The sequence below is a fragment of the Cetorhinus maximus genome, chromosome 19 (assembly GCF_964194155.1).
Source record: "Cetorhinus maximus chromosome 19, sCetMax3.hap1.1, whole genome shotgun sequence".
In the NCBI taxonomy this organism is placed as follows: domain Eukaryota; kingdom Metazoa; phylum Chordata; class Chondrichthyes; order Lamniformes; family Cetorhinidae; genus Cetorhinus; species Cetorhinus maximus.
In genome coordinates, this window is record NC_135897.1 from 64,117 (window position 1) to 87,955 (window position 23,839).

General features: G+C 43.6%; 1 protein-coding gene across 1 annotated transcript in view; it reads right to left on the reverse strand.

Annotated features, from left to right (window-relative positions):
* Positions 1 to 23,839, reverse strand: part of LOC144694128 (NACHT, LRR and PYD domains-containing protein 12-like) — a 43,511-nt gene that overhangs the window by 14,353 nt on the left and 5,319 nt on the right. Inside the window, exons 3-6 of the mRNA XM_078564484.1 lie at positions 20,966 to 21,137; positions 20,795 to 20,860; positions 13,990 to 15,727; positions 8,353 to 8,439 (exon numbers count right to left, since the gene is read on the reverse strand). Of these exons, the coding sequence (XP_078420610.1) occupies positions 8,353 to 8,439; positions 13,990 to 15,727; positions 20,795 to 20,860; positions 20,966 to 21,137 (2,063 nt within the window). The remainder of the gene's footprint in view (positions 1 to 8,352; positions 8,440 to 13,989; positions 15,728 to 20,794; positions 20,861 to 20,965; positions 21,138 to 23,839) is intronic.

The window sequence follows — 23,839 nt, forward strand, 5'->3', positions numbered from 1 at the left end:
CACAAGTGAACACCGAAATAGGAGGGTAAGCAGATTAATTAGTGGCTGGAAAGATGGTGCAGGGGAAAGGGATTTCGAATTGCTGGGACTTTGTAACCAGCACTGAGGGTGCTGGGACCTCTACAGGCCAGATGGATTGCACTCAAGCAGAGCTGGAACTGATTTCCTGGTGATTTGCTACTTATATTGAGGAGGGTTTAAGCTAACTTGTCAGGTCTGTGGGAAGCAGGAGGTAATATCAGAGAGGAATACGAAGGAAGGCTCGTAGAAATATATAGGACTAGAGTAGTAAATAGTAAGTTATTAAGTCCGTACAGAGTAAGGGAGAGAACAATAAAGTCTAAATCAATGTTACAGAGCATGTTTGTGAATGCATGGAGTGTGGTAAATAAGATTGGTGAGTTCCAGGTGCACGTGCCATGTGGAAATATGGTGCTGTGGCAGTAACAGAGGCCTCGCTCAGCCAATGGCAGGGCTGTGTATTAACTAATCCTGAATATAGGGTTTTCAGGAAAGATAGGAAAGGCAGAAAATAGAATGGGGTGATTGGAATGATTAAGCAGAATATTTCAGTGCTGGAGAAAGGGGATGATCCAAAGAGGTCAAGGGCAGAATTTACGTGGTTAGATCTAAGGAACAGAAAAGGTGCAATTACATTGCTAGTCTATAGGCTACCAACCAAGGGAAAGATTTAGAAGAACAAATTTGCAGGGAAATTCCAGGGAGGTGCAAGAATTAAGGAGTAGTTATAATGGAGAGCTTTAATTATCCAAATATAGAATGGGATAATTTTAATGTGACATACAGAGAGGGGCAAGAATTCCTAGAATGACCAGGAAATTATTCTACAACAGCGCGATTCCAGTGTGAGGAAGGATGCACAGCTTGACATGATTCTTTGGAATGAGATATGCCAAGTGGATCAAGTATAAAGGAGTGATCACTGTATCGTAAGCTTTAGGCTGACTATGGGATAAAACAAAGAACAGTCCAGAGTAAAAATAATTAATATGGGGAAAGCCAACTTTAATTGTCTAAGAATGAGCCTGACCCAGTTAAAATTGACTGTTTGAGCCAATAATCGTCAAACGTGTCTGGCCTCCCCCATTGAGGATGGGAATATTGGTGGAGCCTTTTCCTGCAGTGAGCTGTTTAATCGCCCGTCACCATTCACAACTGGATGTGACAGGTGTACAAAACTTTGATCTTATCGGTTGGTTTTGGGATCACGTGCATATCCCATTAGTTGGCATGCAAGTTGTCCTGGGTTGTAGCCTCACCAGTTTGGCACCTCATTTTTCGGTGCACCCAAGTCTAAGTCATCAACACATATCAAGAAATGTGATACTGCTCGTCCTGAAGCAACCGGTGGAGAGCTCCACTGACTGCTTCCTCGAACTGAAAAACAACATCAACAACGATATTCTGTTTCCTGTCATTCAGGCAACTTTATATCCATGCTGTCACAGTCCCTTTTATTACTTGGGCTTTAACTTCGCTGCCAAGCTAATTATGTGCCTATTAATAAGTTTTATTTCAAATAACACTATTCCTTTTACTAATTATAACAACTTGTTTATGATTCAGATTATTAAATATGGAAATTATCGTCATTGGCAGCTTCGCCTTGAGTACTTGCTGCCCAAGTCTGTTCGATAACACTCCTGTGAAGTGTCTTGGGACAATTAACTATATTAAAGCTGCTATATGAATGAAAGTTTATGTTGTTGTTGATGACACCATGACTGATACTAATGATACCGTACAGTGTTCGACATCCCGTTATCAGAAACAACATCTCACACAGTTTCTGAATTTTACTGTTGGGTTATTGGGAGCTACAGACTGTGATAGCTTAATCATTTTGATAGTTTATTAACTGCATTACCAATATATTTATGGAAGTTTTACACTTTTATTACAATAAATGGGGGCTGTATAATAGGATGGGCCGCTCACAATCCATTGACTTCGGCGGGGTCTGGAAAATTCCGCTCGCGAGAGGGACCATAAAGTTCCACCATGGGAATTGTAGAAGCAATAATTGTTTTGTCCATTTTTAAATTTTGATTCATGTCTTTGAGAATGACTTTAAAATTTTTTTAAAGGTATTATTCCTGAATTTTGCAGTTTTTTGCAACTCAGGTCCAGACTCATCAGTGCCCAATTTGTGCTGAGAGGGGAGCTATGAATATGTGAGGCTGTTACTATCGGGCTGGAGATCAGAGAGAGAAACATTTCATGAATCAGAGTAAATCTATGGTGTTTATTAATAACACCAATACTTGTAGTAATGATAACGTGCAGTGTTTATTAGTGACACAGTTACTGATACTCGTAATAATTTACAGCATCAGACATACAGTTATTTTAAAGAAAATCTCACAGTCTGGTGATTTGCTGGGAGTCAGAGCGGAGCTGCGGGAGACAGTTAGAATCTGAGGAGCGCCTGTAAATAAAGACCAGGGATTGCAGAGTGGCCGACTTTAATGGCAGTCATAGCAGAGCTTCAGGATGTAGTCAGGAGCTGAGGAGTGCCGACAAAAAAAGACCAGGGATTGTAGAGCGGCCGACCTTGCTGGGAGTGGGCAGGGAGCTGCAGGAGGCAGTCGGGAGATGGGGAATGCCTAAAAATAAAGACCAGGCGTTGCAGAGCGGCCGACCTTGCTGGGAGTGGGAGCGGAGCTGCGGGAGGCTGTCGGGAGCTGAGGAATGCAGCGTTTCAGCTGCTGTCAGGAAGCAGTGGCGGGGGGGGGGGGGGGGGGGGGGAATTGTGACGTCACAGGAAGCCAGTACGTTGATAGGCCGGTAATTGCCCAGTGGGAGGGACAGTGTGAGCGCTTTGACTGGTGTTGGACTTAAGGTAGATCTATAAATAAAAATAACTAAGACTTTGAAATTATATAACCCGAAAGTTTAAAACCTTAAAATTAAAATTTAAACATGCATTAAAAAATGATTAAAACAAACACCTGAAACACATTCCTGTGTATTCAAGAAGCGTATAACTTTTAGTTGTCAGTGGTACTCACATTCAATAAGCACAGTAAATTGTAGCACACATAGGAATTATGTCATTCAGTTAAGTGAACTAAATAACATAGGTTAGAATGGCAGGACAGGTGTTACGTTGCAGCTGTGGGATGTGAAAACGCTTGGGTGCCAAGGCGATCCATGACAAACATGTCTGCAGAAACTGTAAGTAGCTAGAGGAATTCCAGACCAGGCTTATTGACCTGGGAGCCGAACTGCAGGCTCTGCTCAACACAAGGGAGGGGGAGAAATGACTGGGCACTTCGTTCCAAAAGATGGTTACACATCTTAGAATAGGGTCACCTGTTTCTGTCAACAGTGCGGAAGAGGATGACGTGGCTGTGGGCAAAACAGGTTACGGGACCAAGCATACAGCAGTGGAGGAGCCTCAGACTTTGCAATTATAAAACAGGTTTGAGGTGCTCACAACCTGTGTGGATAAAGGCGAGGCCTGCAAGGTGGATGAGCAGGCTTGCCATGGTATATTGTTACAGGAAGCCGTTCATGTGTGGGTGAACAAATAGGAATGTACTTATGATAGTGCATAGTATAGTGAGGGGAATTGACACTCTTCTCTGTAGCAAGGAGTGAGGATCCAGAGAGCTGTGCTCCCTGCCCAGTGCCAGGGGTCAGGACATCTGTTCAGAGCTGGGGAGGAACTTGGTGGGAGGGGGAGGATGCAATTGTCATAGACCATGTAAGTACATAGGCAGGAAAAGGAAAGAGGTTCTGCAAAGTCAGTGTGAAGGTCTAGCTACCGGATTAAGAAGCAGAGCCTCAAAGGTACTACTTTCTGCGTTATTACCTGAGCCACGTGCAAACTGGCAGAGGGCAAATTAAATTAGAGAGACAAATGCGTGGCTCAAAGACTGGTGTGGGGAGGAATGGGTTCCGGTTTGTGGGGCACCAGCAGCAGTACTGAGGAAAGTGGGGGCTGTACCATGGAACGGCCCACACCTGAACCATGCTGGGATGAGTGTTCTTGTGAATTGCGTAAGTAGGGAAGTAGAGAGGGCTTTGAACCAAGCAGGGTGCGCGGGGAAGGGAGGGGGTGGGGGTGGGGGCGGTGAGTGAGCGATCAAACTTGGCTAGATGTGGAAAATCAAGGGGTAGAGTCAAGACAGGCAAACAAAATAGCCATATGAGGAATGAGGGACAGAGAATGGCAGGAAAGGCCAAAGGGGAAGGACAGAGAATACACCCACAGTCAAGACTAGATTTTACAAAGGTCACAAAGGCAAAACTATTGGCTTTGTATCTGAATGCAAGAAGCATTCATAACAAAGTAAATGAATTCATAGAGCACACTGAAGTAAATAAATATGACCTGATGGCCATTATGGAGACGTGGCTGCAGAAAGACAAGGATTCAGTCCTGAATACTGAGGGGTGCATGACATTGAAGAAGAATAGGAAACTCGGTAAAGGTGGAGGGGTAGCACTGGTAATCAAAGATGGCATTGGTGCAACAGTTAGAGATAACCTTGCTTCAGGAGATCAGCATATATAATCGGAATCAATGGGGATGAGAAATAATAGGGGAAAAAGTCACTAGTGGGAATGGTCTACAGGACCCCTAACAGTAACCACAATGGAGGACAAGAAGAAATATTGGGTGGCTGTGATAAAGGGGCTGCAATAATCATGGGTGATTTTAATCTAATTATAACCTGGAAAAATCAGATTGGCAGTTTAGCCTGGATCAGGATTCCTTACAATGCGTTCGAGATAGTTTCTTAGTGCAGCATATTCTGGAACCAACCAGGGAGCAGGTTATATTAGACTTGGTATTGTGTAACGTGACAAAATTAATTAGTAACCTGAAAGTGAAGGCACAACTAAGTAGCAGCGACCACAATATGATGTATTTTACATCCAGTTTGAAAGGGAGGAGAATGGGTCTGAGACTAGTACCTTAAAATAAAATAAGTGCAACTATGTGGGCATGAAAGCTGAGCAAGCAGAAGTGAACTGGGATACTTAGCTTTAGGATATGTCAATAGAGAAACATTTGAGGGATAGTTCAGAATGTTCAGAATAAGTATATTCCTACGATAAAGAAAACATCCTGAACTTATTTAGATAACCATCCGTGGTTAACTAAAGAAGTTCAGGTCAGCATCAAACTTAAGGAAAATGCATATAACAGTGCAAAGATGAGTGGCAGGACAGATGATTTGTCAGAATGTAAAGAATGGCAAAGCATGACTAACAGGTTAATCAGGAGAAATAAATTAGCGCATGAGAGGAAGCTAGCTAGAAATGTAAAAATGGACAAGAGTTTCTACAGGTACTTAAAAAGGACAATACTAAGAAAAGTGAGTGATGGTGCTCGAGAGAGTGACAGTGGGGAGTTATTAGTAGATAATAAGGAAATGGCGAATGAAATGAACAAATATTTTATTTCTGTGTTCACTATAGAGGATACAAAAAACATTCCAGTAATAGCTGCAAATCAGAAGGTGAAAGGGAGAGAGGAACTTCGTGAAAATTCAATCACTGGGGAAGTGGTCCTGAGCAAACTGATGGAGCTGTGGGCTGACAAATCTCCTCCCCCTGATGGACGACACCCTCGCGTCATTAAAGAGGTGGCTAATGAGGAAGATGGTGTGTTGGTGCCAATTTTCCAAAATTCACTGGATTCTGGAAATGTTCCATCTGATTGGAAAGTTGTAAATATAACCTGTCTATTCAAGAAGGGAGCGAGGCAGAAAACAGGAAATTATAGGTATTTGTTGTGGGGAAGTTGTTAAAATTGATCACTAAGTCTGTGATAGCTTAACACTGAGTTAAACTCGGGTAATCTCGTAGAGTCAGCGTGGTTTTGCGAAAGCAAAATCATGGGCAGAAAGGGAGGGGGTTTGGGTGGGGTCGGGCGCAATCCCGATGGGCGCCCCAGATCGACGCCGCGCCGCCATTGTGCGTGGGCGGGACACTTAAAGGCCGCCCAGCGTGACGCACGCCCTGAAGCGCTGAACGCTCCCTGTGGGGGCAGCGGGAGTGGGGAGGGGGGATTCCCCGAGCCGGGGCCTGCGCTCTTTCACACATGCGCGGGTGAAAGAGGCAGAAATCTCCCTGAGGCACGGAGCGGCCTCGCGGAGATTAATTGTGGAATTAAAGGTTTTATTAAAGAAACAAAAAATTATTGAGACATGTCACCTCATGAGACAGCGTTTATCAAATGTTTAAAAAGTTTTCATTTAATTAATAAACCCTTCATGAAACCTCATCCCACCCATGGATGAGGTTTCATGAAAAATGTGAAGTCCACCTGGACTCTTTGCCTGCCCCCCAACCTTAAGGTTGAACAGGCAGCATTCTGAACTACTTTAATTACTTTCCTAATGGCCTCAATAGGCCTTTGACAGTTTGGCTGCGCACCCGCCAAAGTGAAAATCTAAATAGCGCGCGGTGACCCCGAGACTCCCGTCCGATGTCACCGTGCGTCATTTTATGTGTCGCCGAGCAGGCCCCACCCACGTTCGCTAACCCGAAAATTCTGCCAATATTTAACCAGTTTATTAGGAATTATTTCAAGGAGTAATATGAGCTGTGGATAAAGGGAGCATGCAGACATACTGTACTTAAATTTCCAGAAGGCATTTGATAATGTGCCATGCCAAAGGTTACTGTGGACAATAAATGCTCGTGGTGTAGGGGGTAACATATTAGCATGGATAGGAGATTGGTTGGCGGGCAGAAAGCAGAGTATGTATAAATGGGTCTTTTTTTCCAAAAAGCAGTGTGTGTCGAGTGGAGTCCAGCAGGAATCTGTGCTGGGGGTCTCAGCCTTTTACAATTTACATCAATGATTTACATGAAGGAAGCGATGGCACGGTAGGTAGATTTTCAGATGAAACAAAGAATAGTCTGGAAAGTATGTTGTAAAGAGGATAGAAGTAGGTTGCAGATGGATATAGATAAACTAAGTGAGTGAGTAATAATCTGGCAATCAGATTATAAATTAGGAAACTGTGAAGTTGTTCACATTGGCAGAAATAATAAAAAGTAAAGTATTATTTAAACAGGGAACGACTGCAAAATTCCGAGGTGCAGATGGATCTAGGTGTTCCAGTACATGAGTCATAAAAAGCTAGTTTGCAGGTATAGCAAGTAATTCAGAAGGCTAATGGAATGGGCTCCTTTTTAAAGGGGAATTGAACAGAGAAGTAAGCATGTCATGCTTCAGTTACACGGGGCATTGGTATGACCGTATCTTGAACAATGTGTAGTTTTGGTCTCCTTATTTAAGGAATGGTGGAAAACAGGTATGGAGGCAGTTCATAGGAGGTTTCCCAGATTGATACCTGAAATGAATCGGTTGTCTTATGAGGAAAGGTTGGACAAACCGTGCTTGTTTCCACTGGAGTTTAAAAGCGTGAGGGGTGATTTGATTTAAGTATATAAGATGCTGAATGGTCTTGATGAGGTGGACAAGGAAAAGATTTTTCCTCCTGTGGGTGCGTCCAACAGTCGAAGTCACTGTTTTAAAAATTAGGGTTTTTCATTTAAGCACTGATATGAGAATTTGTTTTCTCTCAGGCAGTTGTGAGACTGTAGAACTCTCTGCCTCAGAAGGTGGTGGAGACGGGGTTTTGAATGTTTTTAAGGGCGAGCTGGATAGATTCTTTTTAGGCAAAGGAATCAAAGATTATTAGCAGTAGGTAGGAATGTGAAATTCAAAACACAAGCAGATCAACCATGATCTTACTGAATAGCAGAGCAGACTCGAGGGGCCAATTGACCTACCCCTACTCCTATTTATTATGTTCTTATGTACAAAACTCAGTTTCTGAATTTTTCTGCCTAGATTCCTCAGAGCTACAGACAGTACTTTCACTCCAGAATCTTCCAGTTTATTATTACTTAGGTCCAGGTTCATCAGTGACAGGTTTGTACTGAGAGCGGAGGCAAGATCCTTAGCACAAGAATCTGTGAGAGCATTGTTGCACTGTCTGGAGATCAGAGGGAGAGAAAACAATGGAAATCTGGACAAAATACAGTCAGGGGTGAAATTGGACCTGTATGGAGTTGCAGAATAGTCAGCACTGCATCGGTCATCTGCGATATGGGTCTACTTCAATAGACCTCAATATCAGGTGTTCCCATAGACACCAGAAACTGTGATTTTACCTGTTTTACATCCCTACCATTTCCATGTCCATTTTCACCCTACTGATTAATATTAATCTTATTACTGATACCCATAATATCTTACACAGTGCTATTAATAACCTAAATCCTGATACCAATAATAATTATATACAGTGTCAGACTTCTGGTTATTTTAAACGCAAACTCACACAGTCTGGTACTTACTCCAATTCCTGTATTTTACAGCCTGGATTCCTCAGGGCCGCAGACAGTAGTTGTACTCCTGACTCTCCCGGATTATTATAAATCAGTCTAAACAGAGAAGTGAGAAACACATTACAACAAGCTGAATTTTCACAAATCAGGCAAGGAACAGGAGCTGGGGTTATTTTGGGTCAGAAACCCACAACCGTTGGGAAAGTGATTAAAGTTATGATTTTTGCATGGGGCCGTCATTATTTGTCGTGGAGACAGATTTCCTGTTCACTTGGCAGCCATCACTGAAGCTGCTGGTTGTCCTGAGGGAGAGATCAGGAGTTTGTACCAAAGCCTCCCACAGCACCAGAGGGAAGTGAGATGTCACAGAGTTGCCCGAACTTGGCACCCAGGGCAGGGAATCCCCTCACATTATCGCTGCCAAACTGAAGGCAATGAGGGAGGGGCCGGGGGTGAGCTCCTCTTCCCCGAGGGGGGCAGGAAGAAGCCAACTCATCATGCAGCAGGGGATCCACTTTGTTCAGCGTCCTCTCCCTTCACCTCCTCTCTCATAGCCTGCTGTTCCCTCGATGAGCTGTGTCATCCCAGTGCCTCATTGTCCGCAAGGTCCACACCTCTCTGGAGAGCCATGTTATGGAGAATGCAGCAGATTTCCACACTGACAGAGACACTTGCAAGAGGTTATTGGAGGTCAGCACCCGACTGGCCCAGGCACTGGAATAACATTTTCAGAAGCCTGATGTCCTGTTCAATGGTTGTCCAACCATTGGGCCTCTTTCTGGGACTCCCACAGAGAGCTCAGTAACATCACTCCAAGGAATATCCGTTATCCGTTAGGACACACACTTTGGAGGATGAAGTATCATGGCAGCTGCCAGGAAAGTGAGTGCACACATGGAGGAAGTTTTTGTTGTGGCCACAGACGAGCCATTGAGGGAGTGGAAGCCCTTCCTGTATGGATCTCCCTGACCAGTCACTGGGTGCCTTGATGGCCAATGGGTACAATCAGTGATACCCTGCTCCTGGGGGAATCTCTGTGTGCCTGCAAGGCCTCTCTGCAATTAAATGAATGCACTGTCCAGCTCCGGCAAAAAGTGAATCCATGACCTGTGAGATGGCCTGGTGAGCAGCCACATGTGATATGTCTCTAAGGTCCACACCTGATACTTGGAAGGAGATAGAAGTGAAGGAATTCAATGCCACAATAACTTTTACCAGTGCTGTGAGGTATTCAGTATTGAGGGCACAGGTGTATGTGACCACTGCCTGAAGGGTCACAATATCCACCATCACTGGGCCTTGATAGCTCAGTCTTCAGGAACAGTTCCTGTATTGAATCTTTGGCCTCTGTTGCCTTCCCGCCCCTCTTTCCTCTCCCGTGCCCTTATGATGCCTGTGGTCCCGCCCTCCCTGTGGAGGGTGTTTCCCCTCATCCAACATCTGACAGCTGGAGCCTTCAATATGGGAAGGTGGCCTCTTAATTGTTCTTGGCAGCCTTTCTCACTCTTTTACTTCCGCACTGCTTGGAGTGCCAACCCCATTCAAATCCTGAGTTTCCCTCCGCACTGCTGGGAGTGCCAATACCATTCAAATCCTGAGTTTCCCTCCGCACTGCTGGGTGTCCCAACCGCATTTAAATCCTGAGTTTCCCTCCGCACTGCTGTGAGTGCCAACCCCATTCAAATCCTGAGTTTCCACTCTCCCTGCCACCTCCGCAGCAATAAGGCACCCCCTTGCTAAGTGCCTGCCCCACTGGCCTTCTTACTGGGTTGTGGCAGCCATGGCTGGCTCCCACTCTGTGCCCACTTTCCTTTAGATGAACAGATATACTGTCCGCTCCTTTAGAACTTTAAATCTCAAACCTTATTATGTGCTGAACAAAGTTCTCAACTTTCTAAATTGAGATTCCTGTCCCAAACCGCCTACTCTTGGTGATTCATGATGAAACGAGCATCAGCATCTTGAAATTGACACACTGCCTGTCCCAGTATTCTTGGCACTTTCGACTCCTCCCACCGCTGCCTCTGTTTCCCTCCTTCGGGGAGCCCCGAAATGTAATTACATTGAATAAAAACTCACATCAGATTCAATTGTTCTGCCCAATATCACAGGAAACATGGCAGCAACATCAGAAATCAATGCAGAGATTTTACTGCTACTGTAAATTAAATCTATTGGGGGTAATTTGATCTTTTGTCGATAGTGTATGATAGTGTATATTGATCACCCGCCCATACTACAGCTCACCGTATTCTCCTTTCAATTGAACGGGAAAGGAAACAGTGAGCAGTGTAAACTGGTGAACAATTCACCATCACCAATTTGACTACTGGTGAAAAGCACATTCACCCCTCTCAATGTTTATTAGACAGAGAATTGTCTGTGTGCAGCCTCTAAATGTCCCCCAGTTTGGCCTCAATCCCTGATGACCAGAATTACTCTCCTGAATCTCTGTGACTGGCCCGCCAAATTTAACGAAACTTGGCTCATTTCTGTTCTTCGTTAATTCTGGGCTTTTATGAGAATGGCCCAATTTTCCAAAAGTAAAGCAGTGATTCCATGTCCTTCATACCTCTGTGCATTACATTACTCTGTATAAAATCTCGGATGTGAATTATATTGTGAAACTCTGCTAACTGTTACTTTAAAGTCCATCCCCCAGGATGTTATACAAGGAAATGTTATTCTCTCCCCTTAACAAAGTTGAAATGTCCCTGTTCTCCTCGTTGACAGGGAAGGGATGCCCCCACTTTATTTAGCATTAAACAGGCTCTACTGTATTGCAGGGGAGACTATTGCTATAGTTCAGAGACATTTCCGGGGGATTCCTAATCCCTCCGAATCCCCACATATGGGGCTGCATAATACACAGCTGTACGGAGGGGGAGGGGGAACTTAACCCGAAAGTGGGCGGATCTCGGAACCCACCATTCAAATTTGGGGTATGATCCGTTAATTGATCCAATTGCGAACGGAGGGTGGGTTTCAGGCCAACAGGCGGCGAGCATCTGGCCAATCAGTATTGGAGGGCGGCATATCCAGCCTTTGAGGTCATTGTCCTTGACCAGAAACGAAGTCACAGTCAGTAATTTAATGGGCCCTCTGGAATGGGGCAGTGTCAGGAGACGGAACCAATGCTGGCATTGTCCACAGGTTGGAGGGTCACTGGGACTTCAGCTATTTCCAGGCTGTTAAACTGAGTGTTTATTTATGAGTTCTGCTGTCTCCAAACTTTTCCACTGAGCAGAGCTGGCATTCTTTTTGAACCGTTGCATGGAGGAGTTGTCTAGTTGCTGCATGTTTTCCTTCAGAGGTGTCTGCGCCATTGGAGCGAGGGAAGTGGCAGGGGAGTAGGGCCAAACCAGCCTCTCGATTTAATGAGGACTCACTCAGAGCCCTCCTACATGCAGTGTCCAACCAAAATGAGCAGCTGTGCCATCCGGTAGGAAGAGGAAGAAACCAAGCCAAACACGTGCTGCCTGGGAGCAGGAGCAGAAGAGGTCAGCAATGTTGGGCTTGTCAGGAGAACCTAGCCTCAATGCCAGATGGGCCTCAATAACCTCATGAAGGTGGCCAGGGTGAGTAAGGCCTCAGTGTGTGCAATCCTGTGCCAGTGTACTACAGGGCACAGTCGCGAAGGCAGCAGGAAAGAGAGTTTGGGTGGGCCTCCAAGACAACATGATGAACAAAGGCTTCACTGCCAGTGACAATGTCTGAGTGTCTTTAAAGCTTTGGACCAGTTGGAGGGTGGGTGTTTGGCAGGATGTGAAGGTGAGGGATTTGCACAGTATCCAGGCTGTCATGCACTTTACTAATAGAGGGTCCAGCATGCTATTCAGTAATCTGAAATGTTAACAAGTGGATGTTACACAGTCAGGAGGTGCGAGCCCACAATGCCCATTTTATAGCCCTATATGATGGACAACAAATAAATACAACATTCAGCAGAACTTTAAGCAGACAAAAAAAAAGATTCTAATTTATATGGGTTTGAAATGAAACCTGTGCTCCTTAAATTTAGCACTCCCGACAGTTACTCGTCACATCCTGCCAATCAGAAAAAAGACACAATTATGCATAGCCTCTGTTTTCTGAAATCCAGCCAAACTTCTATCCATGCTAATATGATAATCCCTACACCATGGTCTTTATTTTATGCAATAAACGTTGATGTGGCACTTTTTCAAATGCCTCTTGAAATCCAAGCACAGTATGTCTACAGGCTTCCCTCTATCCACTGCACATGTCACTCCTTCAAAGAACTTCATTAAAATGGTTATAGATGATTGCCCTTTCACAAAACCATGTTTACTCTTCCGGATGAACTTGAGTTTCTCTAAGTGCTCAGCTATACCCCCTTAACAATAGATTCTAGCAGGTTCCCCAATTCAGACGTTCGGCTAACTGGCTTATAATTTCCTACTTTCTGTCTCACTGCCTTCTTGAATAGAGGGGTTATATTTGCTATTTTCCAACCTGATGATACCTTTCCAGAACTTCGCGAATATTGGAAAATTAACACCAGCGCATCCACTACCTCATTAGCCACCTCTTTTAAGACCCTAAGATGAAGCCCATCAGGACGTGGAGTCTTGTCAGCCTGCAGCTCCATCAATTCATTCAGCATTGCTTCCTTAGTGATTCTAATTTCACCATGTTCCTCTCTCCCTTCCAAGTCTTTATATCCACCTATTACTGGATGTTTCCAAAGTGTGCTAACTGCTTGCTGTAAAATCTATCGGCTGGATTTTATACAACAAGGAAAGTTAATTCTGTCCACTTATAAAATTGACATGTCCCTGTTCCTCTAGTTGATATGGGAGGGGTGTTTCCCACGTTACTCCCCATTAAATAACCTCTACATTTAGTGCACATGCAGCATTTATTCTCTTCCAAGGGAATTTCCGGGAGTTCCCTGCTTGCAGCAGTTTCGCCGATATGGGGTGGATTATCAGAAAATCCTGTTATATACCAATTGACAGTTCTACCAGGGACTGTCCACGCTGTGTAAGAACCGGTCAATGGTACAGATTCCTGAAAATTCCTCACAGTTGTCCAGCGTGTGTCTGCCTTCTGGATATAAACGTGAAATGGGGGAAATCGAACTTCTGGATCAGCAGCAGGTTTCTTCATTAAATTAACAGTATTGGGATCAAATTGAAATAATTAGAATTCGAAAGGTCTTCTTACATAATTATCTAAATTTAAGGTATTTGACCCTCCCGCCAGAAACCATTTGATTAATTTTGATGATATATAGGACTTATTGTCCGTCGTGATCAGTACAGCTTACAGTTTATATGGGTTATAATAATTATTATTTAAGTTATTTTTATATCCACTGGTGTTTATTAACCTTGGACTATCTATTTTCTATTCCCTTTGTAAATAACTATCACTATATCTTATCAATAAGATCCCACACTTAAACTATTTAATTCACCATTAAGTATAACAACTATTTGTTCACAAAGGCAATATTCTTATTTTCTAATTCGGAATTTTACAATCATTTTATTTTGTAAAGATTTTTCTGACTCTGCCTCTTTTTTCTTGAACTGGAAGTTATTTATTTTTTCACTTCTAAAATAGTAAAATTTCCTTCAGTAATGAAAATACAAGCTACATGACGGAACAAGCAATTACCTCAACCTCTGACATTTGTAAAGAACGTATTCCAGCCGCTGGAATCCTTCACACTGAATGTAGCACTGGTTTAGATCGAGGTGTTTTATTGTATCACAGAGTCCAAGGATATGAGACAGGACGGCACAGTCAATCGGGGTCAGTCGCAATCCACTAAATGAAAGTGTTTCCGCAGATCCCACAGTGGCCTGAGCCAGTGCTTTATTCTGAGACTCAGACAGGTAGTGGAATGTGTTCAGGAGGTTCCTTTTACCAGCTTCAGTCGCTGTGTTTCCAATCCATCCTTCAACTTTTTCCTTCACCCAGTCAATCACTCGACAGGTTGTTTGATGAAGAAATGGACTCAGAAGCTCCGCCAGGGGCCGAGCTGACTGTGGAGAGGAGAGACCAGCAACAAAACGGAGAAATATCTCAAATCTCCCATCTTTTTCACTGTCAGCTTCACTGAGGAGTTCCTTGATCTCCTTGGGATCTGGGGTCAGGAATTGTGCGAGTGCAGCTACAAACTCTTGGATGGTGAGGTGTGGGAACGTGTAAACCACACTCTGGAGATAATCATCTCTCTCCAAAAGTTCTATCAGGAACCCAGACAGGAACTGGGAAGGTTGCAGATTATACTTGATCAAATCTCCATTTCTAAACACAATCTTCTTCTCAGAGATTCCTGTGAAGGCCATCTCACCAAGCTGCAGGAACACATCACGGGGGCTTTGAATCTCGAGGCTGTGGTTTTTTAGAATGTTGTAAATATAGTAGGAATATAGTTGGGTAATGGTCTTGGGAACTTGGTGGTGTTTTCTGTCTCTTTGTGAAAAGAAGGGACCCAGTGACAGACCGAGGATCCAGCAGTAGGAAGGATTGTAACACATGGTGTGCAGGACCTCGTTCTCCTCCCCGTGTTTGTAAACAGCTGCTGCCACTGCCTGATCTTCAAAAAACTTGTTGAAATATTCCTTCTGTTCATTATCAACAAATCCCAGGATTTCAGCCCAGACACTGATCTCAGCCTTTTCCAATAAATATAATGCAGTGGGGCGGCTGGTCACTAGCACTGAACATCCTGGGAGCAGCTTGTGCTGTATTAAACTGTACACAATGTTAGACACTTCACACCAGCATTCAGGATCTGTGCACATGAACTGAGGTTCTGTATTTCTCCGATTGTCAGCACAATCAATCCTGTCCTTGAATTCATCCAAACCATCGAATATAAACACCAGTCCCTCTGGGTTCTTCCAGAGCTCTCTGAGAACATTTCCAAAGTAAGGATAGAAAAACAGTATCAGATTCCTGAGGTTTATTCTGCAGTTAATGGTGTTCAAATCCCGGAATTTAAAACTGAAAACAAATTGAAAGTGTGGGTATATTTTCCCAGTGGCCCAGTCATAAGTAATCTTTTGTACCATTGTTGTTATTCCGATCCCTGGGACTCCACTCACTGCTGCTGAACTCCCAGTTTCAGATTTTCTCAGGGAAAAACTGCTCTGGAACAATTGATCAGTTCGGATTTTTTCCAGTTCTCTCCGGAGATGTTTCTTTCTCCACTCTTCATGGTTCCGGCCTCTTGCCAACAGTTCATGTTCCACAAGTTTCCGATCTCGAACTTTAGAAATGAGCGTTAGCTCAGTGTATCGATCAATCAGCTGTAAAATCTTAACCTTCTCCTTTATTAGGATAGTGTTCACTCTCAGTATTTCAATTTGAACCCGGAGGATCTCCTTGTGTTTCTGTTGAACAACTTCAATTAGAGTAGACAGAAAATGTTAGTTGTAGTAACATAAAGGACTTCTCAATATGATCTTGTTGAATAGATAGATTCATTTTGCGTTTTCAATCAAAGTTTGTGCAGGAATTAAAGCTCAATTATTGGAAATCTCGCTTGAAAGTGAGCAATGACCAAGAAAAAATTAAAGTCACTTGGTTCTAATATTTACTGAACATGGAGATTTTATAAAGGTGATATTTTCTCTCTGATGGTTAACACTTTCTGACCAGCCTTTACTCTGGACAACTCGCTATAAATCCACAAAGGCCCTAGTTATGTGGTGGTAGATGTTCTTGGCCAGTCAGTTTATGAAATCCTCAGCGAAGGCAAACTTCTGCACGAATACTAAATAGGACATTGGATAGGAGTGGGAGAGGGAGTGACTGTAATTGTTCAGGAGTCCCACTGTTACTGTAACCTGCCTTCACCAAGTTATCTTTGATGTCACTGTGCACTTGGAGAGCAAGAGTCCTTCTGGTATTCTATCAGGCTGTGGGCAGGTTATCTGAGATATTAGGGCCGATTGGCTCAGTTGACTGGGCGGCCAATGTGGATCAGGTTTGTGCCAACAGCATGGGGTTCAATTAAATTCCGGCTGGGGTGGATTTTGGACCTGCCTCCTTTCCCTACCGTGGTTTAGCTGTGAGTCGGGCAGAGAACTCAATAAGAATAATCCTTTTCCTGTTGTCCTGCGTTTCAGAAATCGCTAACACTTTTTCAGGAGTTTTATACATGCCTACATTGATTGTGTTTTTACAAGAGTCCTGTCATCTTACTGATCAGAACTTGAAATAGAACAACTACCTACTTCACTCTATGTAACATTAGAGCAGTAACATTCACAGTTCATTTGAACTGTTTACAAATAATTAATTATGCTTCTAGTTTCCCACAATGTCGTTTTGGGAAAATAAAAATATATTTATTTTAATTATTATATTGGGTTCAAACACAACCCGTGAATTGTAGGATTATTCTATGAGTAGAATAGTGAGCTCTCTTTCACCGCCATGAGGAAATGGGTCAGTTTATTCCCAGTCAACGTGAATATTCCCTTTTCCTCACATTTCTCCAAATTAATGTTCTGTTGTGTGAATATCTGTAGATATTCTCATTTCACATCAAAGACTTTCTGACCACATTCTGTTCTGTGAAATAATAAAAATGTAATGTTTCAAATTTATTTAACATTATCCGGACAATTTAAAAAGGGACAAATGGTGGAAGGGATAATAAGGAATGTTCTTTATGATCACTGGGAAAGGGAAGAGGCCATTAGAAATTCACAACACAACTTCAAAACAATTAGCTTGTGTCCAACAAATTTGGTGGAGTTTATTGAGGAAGTAACTAGGATAGGGCATGAGAGAAATCTGTTGGACATTGTCACTCAAGACTTTCAGAAAGCCTTCGATAAGCATCCTCACACTAGGTTACTTCATTTGATGGAGTGTGAGTTGAAATATGAAACTCTGGATTAGGAAATCTCTTCAATCCCGAACCTAAAATTTAATTGGAAGATATGTGACAAGTGATATCTCCTGAGGGTTGGTCCTACACCCATGACTTTTGACAATATGTAGTCATGAGCTGGACAAGGGTGAAAAATGAATCAGGAGCACAAGAGAGTAGAGGGCGATCAAATCCAATTAAACATTTAGATCTGCTACAACTGCAGGCACACATTGGCAAACAGTGTTCCATTCAGATAACTGTACCTCATACATATTGATTGGGCCAATATTGAATCCAAGCATCATTTGCAGGGAACAATACTGAGACAGGATGAGAGATAAAAAAAGATCTTGGTGCTACTGTGTACAGATCACTGAAGGTTCATGATCAGTGCAGAAAAACTGTAGCTAAAGCTAACAAAGTATTGAGATTATATTAATGGAACCAATAAGTTTAAAACAAAAGCTATCACATTGCCTGTACAGGCTCCTGGTCAGACCACATCTCAATCGTGTGGGGGTTTTGGTTATCCCTAAATTTTGGATAATAGACTGTCATTGGAAAAGTACCAAAGGAGAGCTGGAAGAATGAATCCCAGCTTGGGAAAGCTCAGCAACTCAGACAGGCTCAAGGATTTTAATTTGTTTAATTTCGAGCAGCAAAGATTTTTGCTAATTTACAGAGGCCTAGTAAATGCATGAATGCCTGGACAGAGTCCCTATTGATAGATTATACTAGTTTATCAAATTGTGGAGGATTGGATTAAACTATGTAAGTGTAGGAATGGCCAGCATATTCAGTGTTTCTTTTCTCTGCCAGGAGAACTGTGAGCATTTGGAATGAGTTTCCAATTGCTATGGTCGGTGCTGCCTCTGAAGAAGGATCTGGACCAGTTCATGACTTGGACAGATATCACATCATGTAGAGAGTAACTGGTTTATAGGTAACAACTGGACAACGTAATTTCCTGAATTGGATTCGATCAACTGAGGAGGTCAGAGAAGAGTACGAGGGTACAATTTCCCACACTGGCTCTGGGCTTTTCTATTTTTGCTTCCACCAGGAGATTGCCTGATCCTTGGGGGTGACAGGGGTGGGGGAGTGGGAGGCAGCAGCGGGAATAACTGTTTAGCCATCATTGTTGAGTCGTTGTAGTGTGAAATTAGCTTGATGGACCTTCTGCGATCTTCCTGCTCAGCATTTGATTTGTTAATGATGGGAATGATTTATTGGGTGCAGAGAACCCGTAACATCTGGCTCAAGGCCCAGCACTTCACTGTGAGCCCAGAGAATCTGTGCACACACAGGTTTGCATTATGATACACAGCATAGTGGGATTCTGGCAGGTGTGTATAAAATATCAGAATAGCAAACAGCAGCTGGAATAAGTCAAAAAATGCAATGCCTGCATATTTACAGAATACAACATAAATCATTTCTTATTAATTGTAAATTGAATATGTACATAGTTGAGGATCAATGACAAATCCTTATAATGTTCAATCTCCTGTTTCCCAGCACTTGATTTTCTGATTTTCAGAATCTGAGAATCTCTGAAACAAAAGTTCCAATCATTCGAATTCTCAGAAAGTAGGCGATGGTATTGTCGCTGAACTACTAACCCAGAGACCCAGAGTACTGGTCTGAGAGCCTTGGTTTGAATCCCACCGTGGTGGATGGTAGAATTAGAATTCAATACAAATCTGGAATTAAAAGCCTAATGATGATGACCATGAAACCATTGTCGGTTTTGTGAAAACCCAACTGGTTCAACCCATCTGCCGTCCTTTTCTGGTCTGGCCTACATGCAACTTCAGACCCAAAGCAATTAGCTCTTTGCAGTGAGCTTTGAAATAGCCTCGCACGCAGTTGTAACACAAAAAAGGAATGAAACCAGACGCAGCACCCGATATCGACCGAGGAAACAACAACGACAATTGCAGCCCTGTCGACCCTGCAAATTAATCCATACTAACATCTCCCAAAATTGTGGGGGGGCTGTCTCACAGACTAGTCAATCCTCATGGAGATAATGTCCATATTATAAGATATATCCATCCTTATCCTTGGGACTGGGATAATACTGGTGTCTGGTCAGCAGAGGTGGCGGCACAGTGGTATTTAACTTAGGTGTCCTCAACATCGACTCCAGACCACAAAAATTATCATGGCATCAGGTCAAACGTGGGAAAGGAAACCTCCTGCTGATTACCACGTACTGCTCTCCCTCTGCTGATTCAGTTCTCCTCTATGTTGAACCAAGGGAGCACTGAGGGTGTCAACGGCACAGTACTCTGGGTGGGGGACTTCAATGTCCATCACCAAGAGTGGCTCGGTAGCACCACTACTGACCGAGCTGGCCGAGTCCTAAATGACATAGCTGCTAGACTGGGTCTGCAGCAGGTGGTGAGGGAACCAACAAGAGGAGAAAAACATACTTGACCTCACCCTCACCAACCTGCCTGCCACTGATTCTTCTGTCCATGAGAGTGTCGGTAGGAGTGATCGCTGCACAGTCATTATGCAGACGAAGTCCCACCTTCACATTGAGGATATCCTTCATTGTGTTGCGTGGCACTACCACCGTGCTAAATGGGATAGATTTCGATAAGATTCAAACAACTTAAGACTGGGCATCGATGTGGGCCATCAGCTTCAGCAGAATTGTATTAAAACACAATTTGTATCCTCATGGCCCGGCGTATCCTCCACTCTACAAATACCATCAAGCCACGAGTTCAATGAAGAGTGCAGGAGGGCATGGCTAACAAGTAGCAAGTAACATTCATGCCACACAAGTGTCAGAAAATGACCATCTCCAACTAGAGGGAATCCAACCATGTTTAATGGTGTTACCATCATTGAATCCCCTACTACCAACATCGCGAGGGTTACCATTGGCCAGGACATGAACTGGAATAGCCACATAAATACTGAGGCTACAAGAGCAGGTCAGAAGCTAAGAATCGTACAATAAGTAACTCACCTCATTGACTCCTCAAAACTGTCCACCATCTACAAGGCACAAGTCAGGAGTGTGATCGAATACTCCCCACTTGCCTGTATGAGTGCAGCGCCCACAACACTCAAGAAGCTGGACACCATCCAGGGAAAAGCACTCCGCTTGATTGGCACCACATCCACAAACATTCACGCCCTCCACCACTGATGCACATATGCAGCAGTGTGTACCATCTACAAGGTGCGCTGCAGGAATTTGCCAAGTCTGCTTTGACAGCATCTTCCAAACCCACGACCACTACCATCTATGAGGACCAGGGCAGCAGATAGATGGGAACACCACCACCTGTATGTTGCCCTCCAAGTCACTCAGCATCCTTACTTGGGAATATATTTACGTTCCCTCACTGTCGCTGGGTCAAAATCCTGGAAATCCCTTCCTAACAGCACTGTGGGCGCACCTACACCACATGGACTGCAGTGGCTCAAGAAGGCAGGTCACCACCACCATCTCAAGGGCCACTAGGGGTGGAAAATAAATACTGGTCCTGCAAGCGAAGCCCACATCCCACGAATGAATAAAATAAAATTAAAATGGTTTTAAATGTCCATTTCATCTCTTACCTTTCAGGTGAATGGGTACTTCAGATAAGCCTCTTCCAATGTTCATGTAATCAAATGGATCAGAACCTGTTTCAAGCAATTAATTGTCATGAGATCAGATCTGTGTAATGTTATAGCAAAATCTGCAATGTTTGAATCTGAAATTGAATTCACTGTTTGATTTTACCGTACCAAGTTCCTGTATTTCTTTTATTATTTTATCCAACTTTGGGACCCCATGATGCACTTTCACAAAGGATACCCACATCACCCTTCGGGCCCGAGAGCCTTTCTCCATCACCAGACTTAGGAGAAGCTTGGAACTGTCCGCCCGGTTGCCCTTATCCGTGAGCTCGGTGACTTTCTGCACAGTTTAAGAATATATATATTGAGGATCAGAGTGAAAGATAAACACCGAGAATGGGAAGGAAATGATCTGCTCAGTGATGGCGTTTCCAATTGTTTTGAGCACAATAAACAGTCACTGGGCTGAGAACTGATGCATAATGAACATTCACTAAAAATCATCTTCAGCTCATTTCAGTCATTAACAGCAAATAAATGTGAATAAACTAAGCAAGAAGTCTGAAAGACATTTTGGGGGGAGTGAGGAATCATTGACAATCTGCAGTATTTTAATGTGATCAGTTTGTAGAGTTTTCTTTGTCAAATTATTGATTGACAATATGGTCCACTTTTTTCCTCACACTGACTTCTTACTGTTACAGTTTCTCATTTACTCAGTAAGAAAATAGCAGCAAATCAGATCTCTGGTGGAATGGAACGGACGATTTTGGTCATTAAGTTCTTTTAACAGAAGAATCGGAATCTTAAAATGAAAACTGGCAGAGAAATCAGCATTGACTGAACCAAACCAGTGCTGTTGATTTATCTGTCAGGAGAATCGACCAATAATAATGGTAGAAAATCCAATCAATCCGATCAATTTCCTCCTCAGTAACTGTAAGTTCAGAAGCTTGATATCATTGCAAATTTGGTACGAGTATGAAAACTTGGTTAGGAGTGAGAAGTGGATAGGTTTTGAGAGTGAGTGGGATCCAAGATAACTGAACGCTGTTACCAGTGGTGGTGTGAAGGAGAAGGTGCTCATAAGTCCAGGGTCATAGCAATGAGAGAATTCCAATGGGATGTTTCAGGACTCGAGCAGCTTACAAGGAACGAAAGGGTCAAGGCCATTGAGTGATTTAAACAGAAAAATGGGAATTCTAAATTGAAGACATCTGAGTACTGGGAGATATTATAGGTTTGTGAGCACACAAGTGATATCTGGGACCTGGAGTGGTACAGGGTAAAGGCAGCAGAATCCATGAAGCTTAACAGTCCAGAGGTTGCAAGGCCTCCACCAACCTCCCAGGCTGTGCATTCCAGAATACCTCCACCCTTTGGAAAAAAAAGTGTTTCCTTACATCCCCCACTAAACCTCCTCCCCTGACCTTGAACTTGTGTCCGCTCGTGACTGCCCCTTCAACTCAGGGGAACAGCTGCTCACTATCCAATCTGACCATGCCCCTCATAATCTTTTACACCTCAATCAGATCACCCCTCAGTCTTCCATGCTCCAACGGAAAGTACCCAATTCTATCCAACATTTCTTCATAACATAAATGTTTATTACCAGACAGCATCCTGGTGAATCTCCTCTCCACCCCCCCCCCCCCCCCCCACCCCCAGTGCACACTGTACTCCAGCTGTGGCCTCACCAAGGTTCTATACAACTCCAACATGACCTCCCTACTTTTGTAATCCATGACTCGATTGATAAAGGCAAGTGTCCCATATGCCTTTATCACGACCCCACTAACATGGCCCTCCACCTTCAGAGATCTATGGACACACACGCCGAGGTCGCTTTGTTCCTCAGAACTTCCTAGTGCCGTGCCATTCATGGAATCCTTACTTGTCAAATTAATCCTTCCAAAGTGTATCACCTCACACTTTTCAGGGTTAAATCCCATCTGCCTCTTATCTGCCCATTTGACCATCCCGTATACATCTTCCTTTAGCCCAAGACATTCAACCTCACTTTTAACCACCCAGCCAATCTTTGTGTCATAAGCATGCCTACTAATCCTACCCCCTACAAAGTCATCTATGTCGTTTATATAAATGACGAATAATAGGGGACCCAGCACAGATCCCTGTGTATGTCACTGGACACTGGCTTCCAGTCACTAAAGTATCATTCTGTCAGCGCCCTCTGTCTCCGATATCTAAGCCAATTTTGAATCCACCTCGTCAAATTAACCTGTCTCCCATGTGGATTTCCCTTCTTTATAAGTCTCCCATCTGGGACCTTGTCAAAAGCTGTACTGAAAGCCGCATAAACCAAATCGACTGCACTACCCTCATCTACAAACCTGGTCACCTCCACAAAAAAATAAATTAAATTTGTTAGGCATGACCTCCCTCTGACAAAGCTATGCTGATTATCCCTGATCAAACCTTGCCTCTCCAAGTGGAGATGGATTCTGTCCTTCAGAATTTTCCCCAGTAGTTTCCCTACCACTGACGTGAGGCTCACTGGCCTGTGGTTCATTGGCTTCTCCCTTAAAACCCTTCTTAAAAAGCAGAACCACATTCGCTGTTCTGCAGTTCTTTGGCACTTTCCCGGTGGCCAGAGAGGAATTAAACATTTGGGTCTGAGCCCCTGTGATCTCCCCCCTTGCCTCCCTCAGCAGTCTGGCACACAAATCATCCGTACCTGGATATGTGTCCACTTTCAAGCCTGCCAACACCTCCAATACCTTGTCACTCCCTATATAGAACCTCGCAGTCTTTCTCCCCATGTTCGATACCTTCATCCTCATTCTCTTCGGTGAATACAGATGTGAAGTATATATGTTATGGTGATGTGTTGTAGCCTCACCAGATTGGCATCTCATGTTTATATACCCCTGATGCTGATCCTGCAACGCTCTCCTACACGTTAATTGAACCAGGGTTGAGCACCTGGTTTGATTCAAATGGTGGAGTGATGGATATGCCTTACCACAATTCTGCAGCTGATGGCCCACAGCGCTTTGTGGATAATGAATTTAGAGACAG